Source organism: Castor canadensis, chromosome 10 (genome assembly GCF_047511655.1).
Source record: "Castor canadensis chromosome 10, mCasCan1.hap1v2, whole genome shotgun sequence".
Lineage (NCBI taxonomy): Eukaryota > Metazoa > Chordata > Mammalia > Rodentia > Castoridae > Castor > Castor canadensis.
In genome coordinates, this window is record NC_133395.1 from 831,575 (window position 1) to 848,033 (window position 16,459).

General features: G+C 47.3%; 1 protein-coding gene across 1 annotated transcript in view; it reads right to left on the bottom strand.

The window, feature by feature from the left end:
* Positions 1-415: 415 nt before the first annotated feature.
* Positions 416-16,459, bottom strand: part of F10 (coagulation factor X) — a 28,852-nt gene continuing 12,808 nt past the window's right edge. The window contains exons 5-8 of the mRNA XM_074042961.1: positions 14,174-14,305; positions 5,917-6,155; positions 3,392-3,509; positions 416-1,015 (exon numbers count right to left, since the gene is read on the bottom strand). Coding sequence (XP_073899062.1) covers positions 435-1,015; positions 3,392-3,509; positions 5,917-6,155; positions 14,174-14,305 — 1,070 coding nt within the window. The 3' untranslated portion in view covers positions 416-434. The remainder of the gene's footprint in view (positions 1,016-3,391; positions 3,510-5,916; positions 6,156-14,173; positions 14,306-16,459) is intronic.

Consider the following 16,459-nt stretch of genomic DNA (forward strand, 5'->3'; position numbering starts at 1 on the left):
TAATAATTCCCATTAAAACCTCTGGACCTGCCTTTCACGGAAGTCACCTCAAAGAAACATCTCTCCCAGCAATTGCACACTGTGATTCCCAGAGAGGAGGGAGGGGGTCAGGAGAGTGGGGACTCCACCGTGCCTGCAGAGGCGCTGCCGTTCCTGCCAGGTTCTGTGTGTGTGCCTAGCACTGTGAACCCTTATTATTAAGGGATCTGGATACCAGAAGCTGAGACGGGCCTCATCCTACAGAGACTGCCGTTCCCATAAATGGAGGAAAGGCAGAACCTGAATTCCAAGTGCCCCCCACCACCACTACACACATACACAGGGACCAGGAGAACTGGTCACTGGAGGTGCGCAGCTGCTACAGAACTGCCCTGCTCCCCAGCAACACTAAACAACACCAACCATGGCCCCAGCAGACCTTGAGAATGACAGCTTTAATGCACCAACACTGAGGGCTCAGATGTGGTCAGCCCTCTGGCCCTCATGGACTTGTTGATCCACTTGAGGAAGGCCGAGACCTTGGTGTAGATCCCGTATTTCCCTTTCCTCGCACATCCTTCTCCCCAGCTGACAATGCCTGTCACAAAGTAGGTGCCCTTGAAGTGGGTGACGTGGGGGCCGCCGCTGTCCCCCTGGCAGGCGTCCTCCATCTTGGCATCGTAGCCAGCGCAGAACATGTTCTGGGTGATGGTGAAGCCGCTGGACAGCTTGCAGGTGTTGCGGTTCACATAGGGCACCTCCAGCATCTTGAGCGTGGTGGATGGGAGACCCTTCTCGTGCGTGCGTCCAAACCCACTCACAATGCCCGTCTTCTGTGTCATCAGCGTGGCCTCTGCCCAGTCCTTCTGGGGCAGGCAGGCAGCAGACACGTTCGTGCGGAACACGATGGGTGTCTTCAGCTTGAGGACTGCGATGTCAAAGTCGTAAGTGTCCAACATAAACTTGTTATGTTTTATGATCACTTCCACCTCATGCGCCACCTCATTGCCCTCCTCCAGCTCCATGTTTCGGTCTCCTGAAGCCAGAGGGAACAGGACCAAGGTTAGTTCCTTGGAGCCAGGCATTTCACATGAGTACTTTAGTGTCAGGAAGGCAGGGCGGGGGGAGGAAAAAATGAGTGCTACAGTGAAACTAAGGAAAACCGGAGTTGGAGAATGTTTCTTGGAGACCAGAGGAGGGTCACCTTGTGCCAGAGGTTAAAACAGCCAATGAAATAACATGTGACTATGTATGGGACAAGGTGTATCCCCCATTTCTGTGACCTGCTCTAAATGGTACATAAGGAAAGCCCCCTTTGTTCTCAGCCTTTGGACTCGAGCCCACTGAGTCGCTGCTGGCCTGCTTAATAAACTTGCTTCCCAAAACCTTTGGTGCCCTCTCAGTCTCTGTCTGAGCCCTCCTGCAACATTTCTGGGGGCTTGTCTGGGATTTGGAGGGTGGTGTTTTCACCTCCTTGTCACTGGCTCAGTGTCCCCAGCCTACTGGGAGGGCCACCCCTGCAGGCGCCACTGGACCGTGTTGATCTGGGTGGAGGGAGCCTCTCTCCAAGTGAGCTGAGGAGGCAAGTTCTGGTTGCACAAAGGAACCTTAAAAGGCTCAGGAACCAACTTGGGAGCCCCACTTATCAGACTGGTAAGAACCTGGGTTCAAATTCAGGCCTGCCTCAGGAGGCAGAAGGGGAGTCTGATCAACTCCCAACAAAGATACCCTAGTAACTGCCCTTTTGGGGGATGAAACCATGTCTTTCAGGTTCAGGGGGCAGGGTGGAAGTACTGTGCTGTGTGAGAGTGTGTGCAAGTGTGAGCCTGCAATGTAGCCTAGGTTATGAAGCCATGTGGATACCCAATCCACAGGTCTGTGGTGAACTCATATGGTCTAGGGTAAACCCTAACAGGGCCTCCTGTTCGGGGCTTATACAGACTCACTATGGCCATAGATGCCTAAATCCCTGCAAGGGGAGTGGCTGGAGACGGATGAAGTGAATGGTGTTTCCTCTGTGTGCCAGAGAGGAGGACCCTTTCCTTCCTCTCCACAGCCTTTGTCCCTTCTGTCTTTGTCTCTGTCCAAGCCTTTCTGGAACACTTTTACAGAAGTTATTTTGTTCCAGCCAGAAAATGGAACTGTGGGCTAGTGAAATGGCTCAAGCAGTAAGAATGCCTGTCTAGCTAGTGTGAGACCCTGAGTTCAAACCCCACCCAGTCCTGCAAAAAGGAAAAAAAAAAAAAAGAAACTGGAACCATGATGGTGCATGGGGCAGGAGGGCTGAGAGTTTGAGACCAGCCTGGGCTACGCAGTGAGACAGGGCCACAAAATTAAAGAAAGAAAAGAAAAAGGTGTGAAGTCATATTTGAAACTGCAGGAAAGCAAGAAGAGGGACTAAAATGGCCTAAGTCTTCCTCCAGAGGGTTTGCCTCATTCACATTTGTGTGTGCTGGTTTAGGACTTCAAGTCCTCTCACCTCCTCAGTGCTTCTGGGAGATGCTCCCGAGTGTGCGCCATGGGCTGGTCCGGTCTAGGTACTCAGGCGCTAAGTGTCTCCTAGTCTAGACCTGTGGCCTGCGCCCCAGAACCCAGCCCGTCTGAGCTGAGACAAGCTGGGAGTGCGGCGTGTCAGGCTGAGAGTGAGAGGAGAACACTGGCTGGTTCCTTAATAACTGAAGTTTGTTTTGTGTAATTCCACACGGAAATGTTCGTATTGGGGGTAAATAGCACTAAATGAGACGTAATACTAACATTGACTTCACCTGTTTATACCTGTAATGGGGAATTTAATGTTACCAGAAAATTTCAACTCACATTTGTGGCCTGCACTGGGTTTTCACTGGACAGCTCTTATTCTAGTACAGACAGACAGACATCAACTAAAGGATCCATAAATTAGAGTATGAGGCTCAAAGAGTGTGGCAGAGAGGGAGGCTGGGAAGACTTCTGAGGAAAGGACACTAGGAGAGAGCAGGGCCTCTGAGACCCTGAAGGGGGTGGGTGTGGGGGGTGACCTTGGTGGGGAAGGGCCAGGCTTACAGCGGCTTGTCCTCTTCCTCCTCCTCCCTTCCCCCTGCTCTGCCCTCTCCTGATCTCACCTCAAACTGGGATTTTTTTGGGGGGGGAGGTACTGGGTTTTGAACTCAGGGCCTGATGCTTGCTAGGCAGGCAGGCACTCCACGCTTAAGCCATGACTCCAGCCCTCAAACAGGGCTTCTGTGTCTGCGGTACTGAGGTCTGAACTTCTGCTTGCCTGCTAGGCAGGTGCTCTACCACTTGAGCCAAGCCTCCAGCCCGGCTTCTGTGTTTTATCAAATGTCTCCCATAGGCCGTCTACCGTGATGGCCCTGACCAGGAGGCAACGGCAGTGAAGATGGTGCCCCAGGGCTCAGGGGCAGGTGTCACTTACCTATCCTCACCTTGAATCTCTTGGCTTGGTGGAGGCAGTGGGCAGCGGTGAGGATGTAGAACTCGTTCAGAATGGTGCCCCCACAGAACCCGTCGTTTTCCTCGTTGATGAGAAGAGCCTGCATCAAGAACAGCTGCGTTTGCAAATGGCTCTGCAGGGCTCTCCAAGAAGGGGAGTTTAAGGGAGAGCTTTTCAAAGGGCCCTGCCTGCAGGTCACCGGTCAGAGCTTGCCATGCCCACTGGCCTGCCACCTCTCGCCCTGAGGCCTCGGGATGTCTTCCTCCCGGAACCACGTGCTGCCTGAGGCACACTGCTCTGTCATGAGGCTTGGCTCCTTCTCCCCGCAGTCTGATCCCGTACCCCGCCCTGGCCCTGTGCCCGCTTCACCATTCCTGCAAGTGCCCTGCCCCTCCTTTCTGGCACTCTGTATGTTCCCCAAAGCCCGGGAGCTCCCAGCTCTGCATTTCCTCAGCAGGTGTCTTGTCTGCTTCACAGATTAGTCAACTGATGGACTTCACTTCTGCCACAAACACTTGCTGGGGGCCAATTCAGACCAGGCTTCAGTCCAGAGGATGGTTTGGCACTGTCTCCTTCCCCACCTGGATGACCACTCTCTTTGAAGGGGTTCTTCTTTTTATCTCTTCCAAATCCTTCCCAGCCCTTCTTCCTGTTACGCACAGAACACATTGGCCAAGTGCTTACGGACAAAACTTTCACCGTGGTACGAACCTCTGTGACCTATGTGGCTGATTGAAGACCTAGACCAGGCAATGCCTCGCTTTGGACAAACATTTGCCTGAACTGGCATGGCTTCCTGGTGTCCAGGCCATTCAGCCATTCCAACCTGCCCCCCCACGGGTGGAACACCGCCATCCAAGGTCATTTCCATGCAGCGACAGTGGCAGCTCTTCTACGTGATATTTCTCCTGACAGACATGGGCTAAGGAGTGACCTGAGGGGAGCAAGCGCTGATGGCCTTGTGGGAGGGAACACAGTCCCCAGAACACCAGGCCTGCAACGCTGGGTGTATTTTCTGGTTTTCCTTTCTCCAGGGAATTTCCCACCTTCTAATTAGTAGTCAGGGGCTGAGAGTGTGGGTAAGTAATGAGGCAATTAACAATATCAAATCCTGAAAGAATTCTAGAAGACGTTCATGGCTAGAAAAGTAGTAATGTTTTTGCCTCTGTTTTTGGATAATTTGCCAACTCATCTTCTAACGTGAGCGACAAGGGAGGGAAAATCAGTCTTTCTAGACTTGATACCACCTGCTCTTCCTTAGGCTGAACCAAGACTTGGCCCAGAAAACAATTATTTCCTGACCTGCAGATACCATCAGGGTCCCTCTGCAGAGTCTTCCTGACAAGGAACACCTGCCTGTCCCACCATCTGCAAAGTTCTATCCAAAGGCGCTTGTAGGGCTGGATACCCACCCCTCCACCATGGGAACTTTTCCTGTCCATCCCAAATTCTCATTTACCTTCTACTGGCTCCTCTGCTGTGGCCCTCGTCACAGAGACCTGGGTGGTGATGACTGGGATTTAGGTCCCTTTCCAGGCCTATGGTGTCATATCCCACACACATGGTACGTGGTTGCACATTGAATTTGTGGGTGTACAAAGCTTGACACTCACAGGCAGAGCTACCTTCCGGGGAGCTCCTTGTGCTCTGGACAAGGAGCTCCGTCATGTACCCTGCAGGCGGGGAGGGCTCAGGCAATTCCTAGAGGTTGTTGGTGGCTCCAGGATTTTTGCTTATAAGACAGGCATTTTGGCTTTGGACCCTGGAAACCTCAAGTCCAAGTGAGGATTGTAAATAAGATATAGGACACCCAGCTAATCTTGAGTCAAAGAAACAGTGAGTTGCTTCCAGGATGAGCCTGTCTTGTGCAAACTTCTAATTTCCACTAGAAATTATTCATTGTTTTTGTGAAAGTCAAATCTAACTGGAAGGCCTGTGTTTTTTGTTTTCTAAATCTAGCAACCCTAGTCCAAATGAACAATTGAAGAGTGATTATTTTTTCTTTTTAACTTTTGAACATAAATAGATGTTTATGTCCAAGATACTTTCTACCCCTTTAGGATTAGGTGGTTGGGTTAAAAAAAAATGACCAAATTAAAAATGAAGCAAAGACCACAGTCAAGGGCCAAGCCTCCCTCCTGCTGATTTGTCCTGCTGGAACAGGCTCCAGAGAAGCTGGTTTCAACCTGTCTCTTCCTGGGGACGTTGAGGCTTAGGACGCTCAAGGGTGCCTTGCTCCCCTTTGTCCTTCTTGGGACATGCGGTCCAGGACACAGGAGGTAGGTGGTGAGAAATGCTAGCTAGGGCAGGGTGGCAGTGCTCACAGCCTCCTAGAGGCTTCAGGTCCAGGGGTAGGGGACACACAGATGTGCTGGGGGGCGGAGACCTCTGTCCTAACACCAACCTATACCTGATTGGGTTGCCAGTTCCTAGAGGGTCCAGGTATTGAGCAGAACCAAGCAGATTGGTCCTATTGCAACCAGTGCAGTGTGACTTAGGCCAATTACCTGCCAGGGACACTCGCCGTTTTTGCAGTCCCGGCCACCCACAATCCGGCCAAGGTCCCTGCTCTCCTTCTCCTGGTCCGTCAGGTTCTGCTGGTTGAGGTTGAGCAGGTCCATAGGGTTCTCAGTGGGAGGCAGGTCATCCAAGATATTCCAGGTGGGGACAGCATCAGTGCTATTGGTGGTCTGGGGTGCTGACCTTTTGCTGCGTCCCACAGTAAGCTTCCCACAGGGGAAGGGCTCTGAAAGAACAAGGATGCAAGGCTTCAGCAAGCCAGAGGCTCTCACACTCCCTGGATCACCTGAAAGGCAGGGTCAGTGTGATGGTTATGATTGATGGCCAGCTTGATTGGATTCAGAAGTGCCTAGGAAAATCATAAAGCACACTTCTGGGTGTGTCTGCGAGGGGTTTCCAGAGAGGATTAACTGAGGCAGAGACCTGCCCTGAATGTGGGTGGCACAATCCCATAGGCTGGGGGTCCTGGATGGAATAAAAGAGGGAAAAATAGAAAGGCCAATCCCACCATTTTGGGCATTCGGGAATTTCTCTCTCTCTCTCTCTCTCTCTCTCTCTCTCTCTCTCTCTCTCTCTCTCTCTCTCCTTTCTTCCTTTCTGGCCACAATGCTCCACTATGCCATCCTGCCATGATGGACTGACACCATGTCAAATAAATCTATTCCTTCCTTAAATTGTTTATGTCAGCTGTTTTGTTACAGTGACAAATTCTGACTAGCAGTGAGAGTGGGTTGTCAATGTGACTGCCTGACCAAGTGGTTCAGAAGCCTTTGGAATTGGCTTGTGAGAGGAATTTGGGGAAGTCTGGAGATGCACGTTAGAGAAAGCCTAGAATGTTGTAAGCAGAGCTTACTGGGCGGTTCTGGTAGAAGACCAGAATGCCGAGAGGACTGCAGACAGTGAAGACTGTGATCATGAGGTTTCAGATGGGAATGGGGGCTCTACTGGAAGTTGGACCAGAGGTCATTAATGTCATTGTAGCAAGGAACTTATCTACATTTTGTCCAAGCGCTGAGACTTTATGGGAGGCTGAATTCAAAGGTGACAGACTAATTTGGTGAGGAAGTTTGAAGGCAGCCCAGCAGTCAGACTGTTGCATGGTTATTGCTAGTTGCTTTTCCTCAGGCTTACAGTGGGAATCAGGAGCAAAAGCTGAGCACAAATAATAATAATAATAACAAAACCCTTTCAGTTTTCTGAGAAAAGGAGTACATAAAGAGTTGAGGCCAAGGAAGTTATGGTTGTTAGATTAGCGCCATTAAAAAAACACCAAGAGGAAATAGACCAAAAGGAAGTAACAATTATCAACCTATATGCACCCAGTGTCAATACACCCAATTTCATCAAACATACCCTGAAGGCCCTAAAAGCATATATTAACTCTAACACAGTTGTCGTGGGAAACTTTAATACCGCACTATCATCAATAGATAGGTCATCCAAACAAAAAATCAATAAAGAAATCCTAGATCTAAAATATGCAATAGATCAAATGGACCTACTTGATCTCTACAGAACATTTCATCCAACCTCTACACAATATACATTCTTCTCAGCAGCCCACGAAACCTTCTCCAAAATAGATCATATCCTAGGGCACAAAGCAAGTCTCAGCAAATATAAGAAAATAGAAATTATACCATGCATTATATCTGATCACAATGCAATAAAACTAGAACTCAACAGCAAAAATAAAGACAAAAAACATGCAAACAGCTGGAAACTGAATAACTCATTGTTTAATGAACAATGGGTCATTGATGAAATAACAGAGGAAATTAAAAAGTTCCTGGAAGTCAATGACAATGAAAACACAACCTACCGGAACCTATGGGACACAGCAAAGGCAGTCCTGAGAGGAAAGTTTATAGCCATGAGTGCATATATTAAAAAGACTGAAAGATCCCAAATCAATGACCTAATGATACATCTCAAACTCCTAGAAAAACAAGAACAAGCAAATCCCAAAACAAGTAGAAGGAGAGAAATAATAAAAATAAGAGCTGAAATCAATGAAATAGAGACCAAAAAAAAAAAAAAAAGAATTAATGAAACAAAAAGTTGGTTCTTTGAAAAAATAAACAAGATCAATAGACCCCTGGCAAACCTGACTAAAATGAGGAGAGAAAAAACCCAAATTAGTAGGATCAGGAATGCAAAAGGGAAGATAACAACAAACACCATGGAAGTCCCAGAAATCATCAGAGATTACTTCAAGAACCTATATTCAAATAAATTTGAAAATCTTAAAGAAATAGATTTCTAGATACATATGACCATCCAAAACTGAACCAAGAGGAAATTAATCACCTGAATAGATCTACAACACAAAATGAAATTGAAGCAGCAATCAAGAGTCTCCCCAAAAAGAAAAGTCCAGGACCTGATGGATTCTCTGCTGAATTCTATCAGACCTTTATTATTTATTTATTTATTTATTTATTTTTGAGTTGGAGAAACTCTGGTTTATTTATTTATTTTCATTTTTCTTTTATTATTCATATGTGCAGACAAAGCTTGGTTCATTTCTCCCCCCTGCCCCCACCCCCTCCCTTACCACCCACTCCACCCCCTCCCGCTCCCCCCCTCAATACCCAGCAGAAACTATTTTGCCCTTATTTCTAATTTTGTTGTAGAGAGAGTATAAGCAATAATAGGAAGAAACAAGGGGTTTTGCTGGTTGAGATAAGGATAGCTATACAGGGCATTGACTCACATTGATTTCCTGTGCGTGGGTGTTACCTTCTAGGTTAATTCTTTTTGATCTAACCTTTTCTCTAGTACCTGTTCCCCTTTTCCTATTGGCCTCAGTTGCTTTAAGGGATCTGCTTTAGTTTCTCTGCGTTAAGGGCAACAAATGCTAGCTAGTTTTTTAGGTGTCTTACCTATCCTCACCCCTCCCTTGTGTGCTCTCGCTTTTATCATGTGCTCAAAGTCCAATCCCCTTGTTGTGTTTGCCCTTGATCTAATGTCCACATATGAGGGAGAACATACGATTTTTGGTATTTTGGGCCAGGCTAACCTCACTCAGAATGATGTTCTCTAATTCCATCCATTTACCAGCGAATGTCTATCAGATCTTTAAAGAAGAACTGATACCAACCCTCCTTAAACTGTTCCATGAAATAGAAAGGGAAGGAAAACTGCCAAACACATTTTATGAAGCCAGTATTACACTTATCCCAAAACCAGGCAAAGACACCTCCAAAAAGGAGAACTATAGGCCAATCTCCTTAATGCACATTGATGCAAAAATCTTCAACAAAATAATGGCAAACCGAATTCAACAACATATCAAAAAGATCATTCACCACGACCAAGTAGGCTTCATCCCAGGGACGCAGGGGTGGTTCAACATACGAAAATCAATAAACGTAATAAACCACATTAACAGAAGCACAGACAAAAACCACTTGATCATCTCAATAGATGCAGAAAAGCCTTTGATAAGATTCAACATCATTTCATGATAAAAGCTCTAAGAAACTAGGAATAGAAGGAAAGTTCCTCAACATTATAAAAGCTATATATGACAAACCTACAGCCAGCATTATACTTAACGGAGAAAAATTAAAACCATTCCCTCTAAAATCAGGAACCAGACAAGGATGCCCACTATCTCCACTCCTATTCAACATAGTACTGGAATTCCTAGCCAGAGCAATTAGGCAAGAAGAAGGAATAAAAGGAATACAAATAGGTAAAGAAACTGTCAAAATATCCCTATTTGCAGACGACATGATCCTATACCTTAAAGACCCAAAAACCTCTACTCAGAAGCTTCTAGACATCATCAATAGCTATAGCAAGGTAGCAGGATATAAAATCAACATAGAAAAATCATTAGCATTTCTATACACTAACAATGAGCAAACGGAAAAAGAATGTATGAAAACAATTCCATTTACAATAGCCTCAAACAAAATTAAATACCTAGGTGTAAACCTAACAAAAGATGTGAAAGACCTCTACAAGGAAAACTATAAACTTCTGAAGAAAGAGATTGAGGAAGACTATAGAAAGTGGAGAGATCTCCCATGCTTGTGGATTGGTAGAATCAACATAGTAAAAATGTCGATACTCCCTAAAGTAATCTACATGTTTAATGCAATTCCCATCAAAATTCCAATGACATTCATTAAAGAGATTGAAAAATCTACCGTGAAATTTATATGGAAACACAAGAGGCCACGAATAGCCAAGGCAATACTCAGTCAAAAGAACAATGCAGGAGGTATCACAATACCTGACTTCAAACTATATTACAAAGCAATAACAATAAAAACAGCATGGTACTGGCACAAAAACAGACATGAAGACCAGTGGAACAGAATAGAGGATCCAGATATGAAGCCACACAACTAAAACCAACTTGTCTTTGACAAAGGAGCTAAAAATATACGATGGAGAAATAGCAGCCTCTTCAACAAAAACTGCTGGGAAAACTGGTTAGCCGTCTGCAAAAAACTGAAACTAGATCCATGCATATCACCCTATACCAATATTAACTCAAAATGGATCAAGGATCTTAATATCAGACCCCAAACTCTAAAGTTGGTACAGGAAAAAGTAGGAAATACTCTGGAGTTAGTAGGTATAGGTAAGAACTTTCTCAATGAAACCCCAGCAGCACAGCAACTAAGAGACAGCATAGATAAATGGGACCTCATAAAACTAAAAAGCTTCTGTTCATCAAAAGCAATGGTCTCTAAACTGAAGAGAACACCCACAGAGTGGGAGAAAATATTTGCCAGCCACACATCAGAAAAAGGACTGACAACAAGAATATATAGGGAACTTAAAAAACTAAATTCTCCCAAAACTAATGAACCAATAAAGAAATGGGCAAGTGAACTAAACAGAAATTTCTCAAAAGAAAAAATTCAAATGACTAAAAAACACATGAAAAAATGCTCACCATCTCTAGCAATAAAGGAAATGCAAATTAAAACCACGCTAAGATTCCACCTCACCCCTGTTAGAATAGCCATCATCAGCAACACCACCAACAACAGGTGTTGGCGAGGATGCGGGGAAAAAGGAACCCTCTTACACTGTTGGTGGGAATGTAAACTAGTACAACCACTCTGGAAAAAAATTTGGAGGCTACTTAAAAAGCTAAACATTGATCTACCATTTGATCCAGCAATACCACTCTTGGGGATATACCCAAAAGACTGTGACACAGGTTACTCCAGAGGCACCTGCACACCCATGTTTATTGCGGCACTATTCACAATAGCCAAGTTATGGAAACAGCCAAGATGCCCCAGCACTGACGAATGGATTAAGAAAATGTGGTCTCTATACACAATGGAATTTTATGCAGCCATGAAGAAGAACGAAATGTTATCATTCGCTGGTAAATGGATGGAATTGGAGAACATCATTCTGAGTGAGGTTAGCCTGGCCCAAAAGACCAAAAATCGTATGTTCTCCCTCATATGTGGACATTAGATCAAGGGAAACACAACAAGGGGATTGGACTTTGAGCACATGATAAAGCGAGAGCACACAAGGGAGGGGTGAGGATAGGTAAGACACCTAAAAAACTAGCTAGCATTTGTTGCCCTTAATGCAGAGAAACTAAAGCAGATACCTTAAAGCAACTGAGGCCAACAGGAAAAGGGGACCAGGAAGTAGAGAAAAGGTGAGATCAAAAAGAATTAACCTAGAAGGTAACACCCACGCACAGGAAATCAATGTGAGTCAACTCCCTGTATAGCTATCCTTATCTCAACCAGCAAAACCCCTTGTTCCTTCCTATTATTGCTTATACTTGCTCTACAACAAAATTAGAAATAAGGGCAAAATAGTTTCTGCCGGGTAGTGAGGGGGTGTGGGGGGGATAGGGAGGGGGCGGGGTAGGTAAGGTGGGGGGGAGGGGGGAGAAATGACCCAAACATTGTATGCACATATGAATAAAAGAAAAAAAAACACCAAGAGACGCACTGGTGGCTCATGCCTGTAATCCTGGGTATTGGGGAGTCTGAGATTGGGAGAACTGCAGTTCAAAATCAGCCAAGGCAAATAGTTTGTGAGACCTCCATCTCCAAAATAAACAAAGTAAATTGGACCAGAGGTGTGGTTCAAGTGGTAGAGCACCTGCTTTGCAAGCACAAAGCCCTAAGTTCAAACTCCAGCCATCCCCCCACCAAATAAAAAGGGGAAGCCAGTGAGTCAAGCACGGTGGTGCTTGTGTGTAATTCCAGCACTTGGGAAGCTGAGGCAGGAGGATTGAAAGTTCAAGGCCAGCTTGGGCTACGTAGTGAGACTCTGTCTCGGGAAGAAGGAGAGAAAAGAGGAGAAGTGCCAAGTGCTTTGTGTCAGGACAATAGGAAAGACACCTTGCATCTATGTCAGGATTTGGCAGATGTGCAGAGGGCAGAAGCGGGCGCCCGTGACGAACCACGTACAGCAAGATGGTAACGAATCCAGATGGCTACCCTCCATATCTGCGGGCTGGTGCAACTCTTTTGATTGTACTGTGTGTTTGAATATTTCCCTCATGAAATGTGGAAGGAAAAAAGTGTTCCAGACAGAAGAGGTGACATATGCAAGCAACTGAGCCTAAGAAAGAGGTTTGTGTGATGATGCCTCAAAGAGTGTATCTCTCCTTAAAAGCATCTCTCATAGGGAATGACATATCAGACAGCTTCCTGCCTAATTTATCAATGAGGGACCTGAGCCAGAGAGGGGGTGTGGTGTGCAGAGCAGGAGGGAAGAAAAAGGGTCACAGTGGCCCAAGACCGAGCACAGTAGCACTGGTCCTTGCCTAAGGCCAGGTTGCATTCACACAAGGTCCGGTGGTGTCTAGAACCAGCCCAGGGACGTGGGGAATCTGTGGGTCCAGTGTCCTATGGATTGTTAATTCTGGGTTGATATTTGTAGTCACTATACTTTGAAATTAGCTTGTCCTTGATTTAGAACAGAGATTTCTGCACCAGGAAAAGTAGTTTACCTGATTTTCTTTCCTTCCTTCCTCCCTCCCTCCCTCCCTCCCTTCTTTCTTTCTTTCCATTGCCAGGGATCAAACCCAGGGCCTCACATATGCTAGGCCAACACTCCACCACAGAACCACGTCCCCAACCCTCCTTTAAACTGATTTGTGATTATTCCTAGAATTAAAATAACTTGCATGCATGTCAAGAAATGACTTCAGATAACACAGTTCTGAGTCAGCTGAAGATTGAAATTTCATTGTTGATGGAAATAAAAATCTTTTACCTTTGAGAGATTTCATGAAGTCATCCTTCACTTCAATATTTGCAGCCATTTTTCCTGATTTCTTATCTTTTGGAATAAATTGTGGGGTTTTTGTGTGTGTGTGTGGTTGTTGCTTTTTTGGGACAGCGTCTCACTATGTAACCCAGGCTGGCCTTGCACATGTGATTAGTGCCTCAGCTTCCCCAGTGCTGGGATTACAGGTGTGCACCACCTTTCAGTCACCATTCCCAAAGAATAAGTTTTTAGTGAGAAGCACGTGAAAGGAAGAGTGGGAATCACATGTTCGCGTGGGACAGTTGCTGCAGCTGCAGGGCAGAAAGTGACCCTGTCACCTGGGCTCTTGGATGGGGGCGCTTGGGAGTCTGCATTTCTACCTCCCCATGGTGATGCCTAGGTGGGGTCAGAGACCATTTGTGGATAGTGAAAGGTAGACTAAGTGACACCAACCAAAAGGCTGGCTTCTTAGGAACACTGTGCCCAACCTGAGCCCCTCTCATGTCTGCAACAGGTGGGTCACTCAGCCTGCCTTGCGTTCACTGCTCTCTGAGAGTCTCATTAGCAGGGGCTCTGATGCTCACAAGTAAAAGGAAAAATAAACCCAATTAACATTGGGGCCCATGAGTATGAGCTCAGTGCTTGAGGGTCCTCTGCCTTCTCTCCCTGCCCACGCCACCCTCCCCCTGCAGGCTGGCCCTGCCCTCACCATCCCTCAGGGCAGGGGAGTGTGGGCTGCCCTGGCTGAGAGGTCATTGCCAGAGTTTTGAAGCAGGTGACCAAGCTGTTGGGCACCTCCCTTCAGTTCCTTGTCTGCCCCAGGAGTTAGGTAACTGACTGCTTTTCAAATGAGGAAACTGAGGCTAACCTGCATACGGGGCTCCCAGGTCTGTTCCAAACCTGAGGTCTTCACATTCCAGCCCCTTGAGCTCAGAGTGCCCGGCTCTTGCTCTCCTAGAGCTGTTGTCACCTGCAAGGCCCAACTGGAACACACCGGGTCCCTGCTGGCACATGGCTGCCTACCTGTGGAGATGCAGGACTTGCCGTCGTCGCCCAGGAAGTACCCGCTGGCACAAGAGCACACCACTGAGTTCTGCTCCTCCTGGCAGAATTGATCACAGCCCCCATTGTCCAGGCTGCAGAGTGACCGTACGACTGCAGGCAGAGGAACAGGCTGGTTGGTGGGAGGATGCCAGGCACGTCGTCCACCCACCCCAGCCATACTCAGGCTGCCAGGCAAGCAAGGGGCCAGAGTCCCAGCAAGATGTACATGGGTGGTTTCAACAAGAACAGAACTGGTAGCCAAGCCCTCCTCCCTGGCTACCTGTGGGACCCCCAGCATCCCTGCAGGGCTCTGCACTGACCCTAAGAAACTTGAGCACACCCACTGAGGAGTCAGGAGGTGTGGGGCTGGGGAGGGTCCCAAGGGCTGGATCGTGTGGAAGGAGAGCAAGAGGGTGATCCAGAGAGGGGTTAGCAACCTCAGAGCCCCTTCCCTCTAAGGCCCACAGGATCTTAAGGGCCTCCTTGGTCATGCTGTGGGCTCCTTAAGCTTGTCCTCTTGTGTTCAGCTTGGGTTGGCCTGTGAAGATGGAGCTCAGAGCCTTATTTGTCCACTGATGCTCAGGCAGGCCCTGGTGGAGGCCTTCCATGATCTCTGCTGTCACATTGTGCTGGCCCAGGGCTTGGCTGTTCGCTGGGGAGCCCTTGAGCTCCAGTGCTCTCCCTTCCCTCCCTCTCCAGCCTGGCCTGATGCAGCACCTCGTGCTACAGAGCCAGAGAGCACCCCACTGTGGACACGCGGCTTGCAGCTGTGGGATCTCCTTGAGCCTCAGTAGGAGCACTGCCTGTGTGGGGAGGGGATGGGGATCCAGCAGGAGGCTGGGGATCCGCTTCAGTGTGGGCAAGAAGATAGACAGCAGTGCTGTGAGCAAGAGCCCTGGCTTTGTGATTCGGACAGGTCATTTCAGCCCCATAGCCTTAGTGTGCATGCTTCTGGGGCCACCTGACGCTCCTGGCTCAGTGCACATGCCTGGCGCGCACACGGGCCCTCAGCAACCGCCTGCTGGCCGGTCGCGCCTTACACAGTGTCCTCCGCCATGGGCAGCATGAGGGGAGCCTCCCACCTGCATCCAGCACAGGCCCATCCAACTCCAGTTCACACTAATAATCACGCCACAGTGCCCTCCACTTGGGTATGGTTGAAAACGAATTACGGCGTGAAGATGAACATTAAATGGAATTCTAGCAGACACCATCACTGCCTGCTCCACATTTTGTCTAAGTTACCCGAATGCTGTGCAGGGCTGGCTGGATCTCCGTGGACTGATAGATCGTGGGTACTCCCACTGGGGAAAGTCCTGAAGAAATCCATTTAAAAGACATGCTCTAGCTGGACCCGGTGGTGCATTTCTGTAATCTCAGCTACTCGGGAGAATCACAGTTCAAGGCCAGCCTGGGCAATAAGTTAGTGAGACTCCATCTCAACCAATAAACCAGGTATGATGGTGCACACCTGTGTCCCAGTTAAGAGCGGTGTGGGAGTTTTAAGACCGCATCCAAAAAATAACTAAAGCAAGAAAAGGATGGGGGGAGTGGTTCAAGTGGTGGAGCACCGACCTAGTAAGCATGAGGCCCTGAGTTCAAACCCCAGTACCACCAACACACACACACACACACAACACACTCTCTAAATATTACAAGCTAAATAACTTAAAAGAACTGCAATCTTCCTCTGTGGAGAAAACTGGTCTGGGAGTAACACACACGCACACTTTTTTTTTTTTTGGGTGCTGGGGATCAAACCTAGGTCCTCACACATGTAAGGCAAGTGTTCCCCCGCTGAGCTACATCCCTAGTCCCGTAACCTACTTTTTAAATTAAAATATTAATCATCAGGGCAGAATATGGTGGCGTGAACTGTAAGCCAAGCTACTTGGAAGGCTGAAAAGGAAAACGATGGTCCAAGGCTGGGCTCCAGCCAAACTGAAAATCTATCTGAAAAATAAATCAAAAAGGGCTGGGGGCACGGCTGAAGTGGTAAAGTGCCTGCCTAACAAGTGTGAGGCCCTGAGTTCAAACCCCACTACTGCCAGCATATGTACCAACATACATGCATACACACACATGTATATATTTATACACAGATGTATCTATTTATATAGATAAGTCATCACATTATAACTGGGCAATCTCAAATATTCCCCATTGATGTTTGTGTAAAATAAAAGGTGATTTATAATCACCCAAGGAGCATGAGTAAGAGCAATGCACTCTACCTCGCGGGACGCACAGTAGTGGGTCACAGCT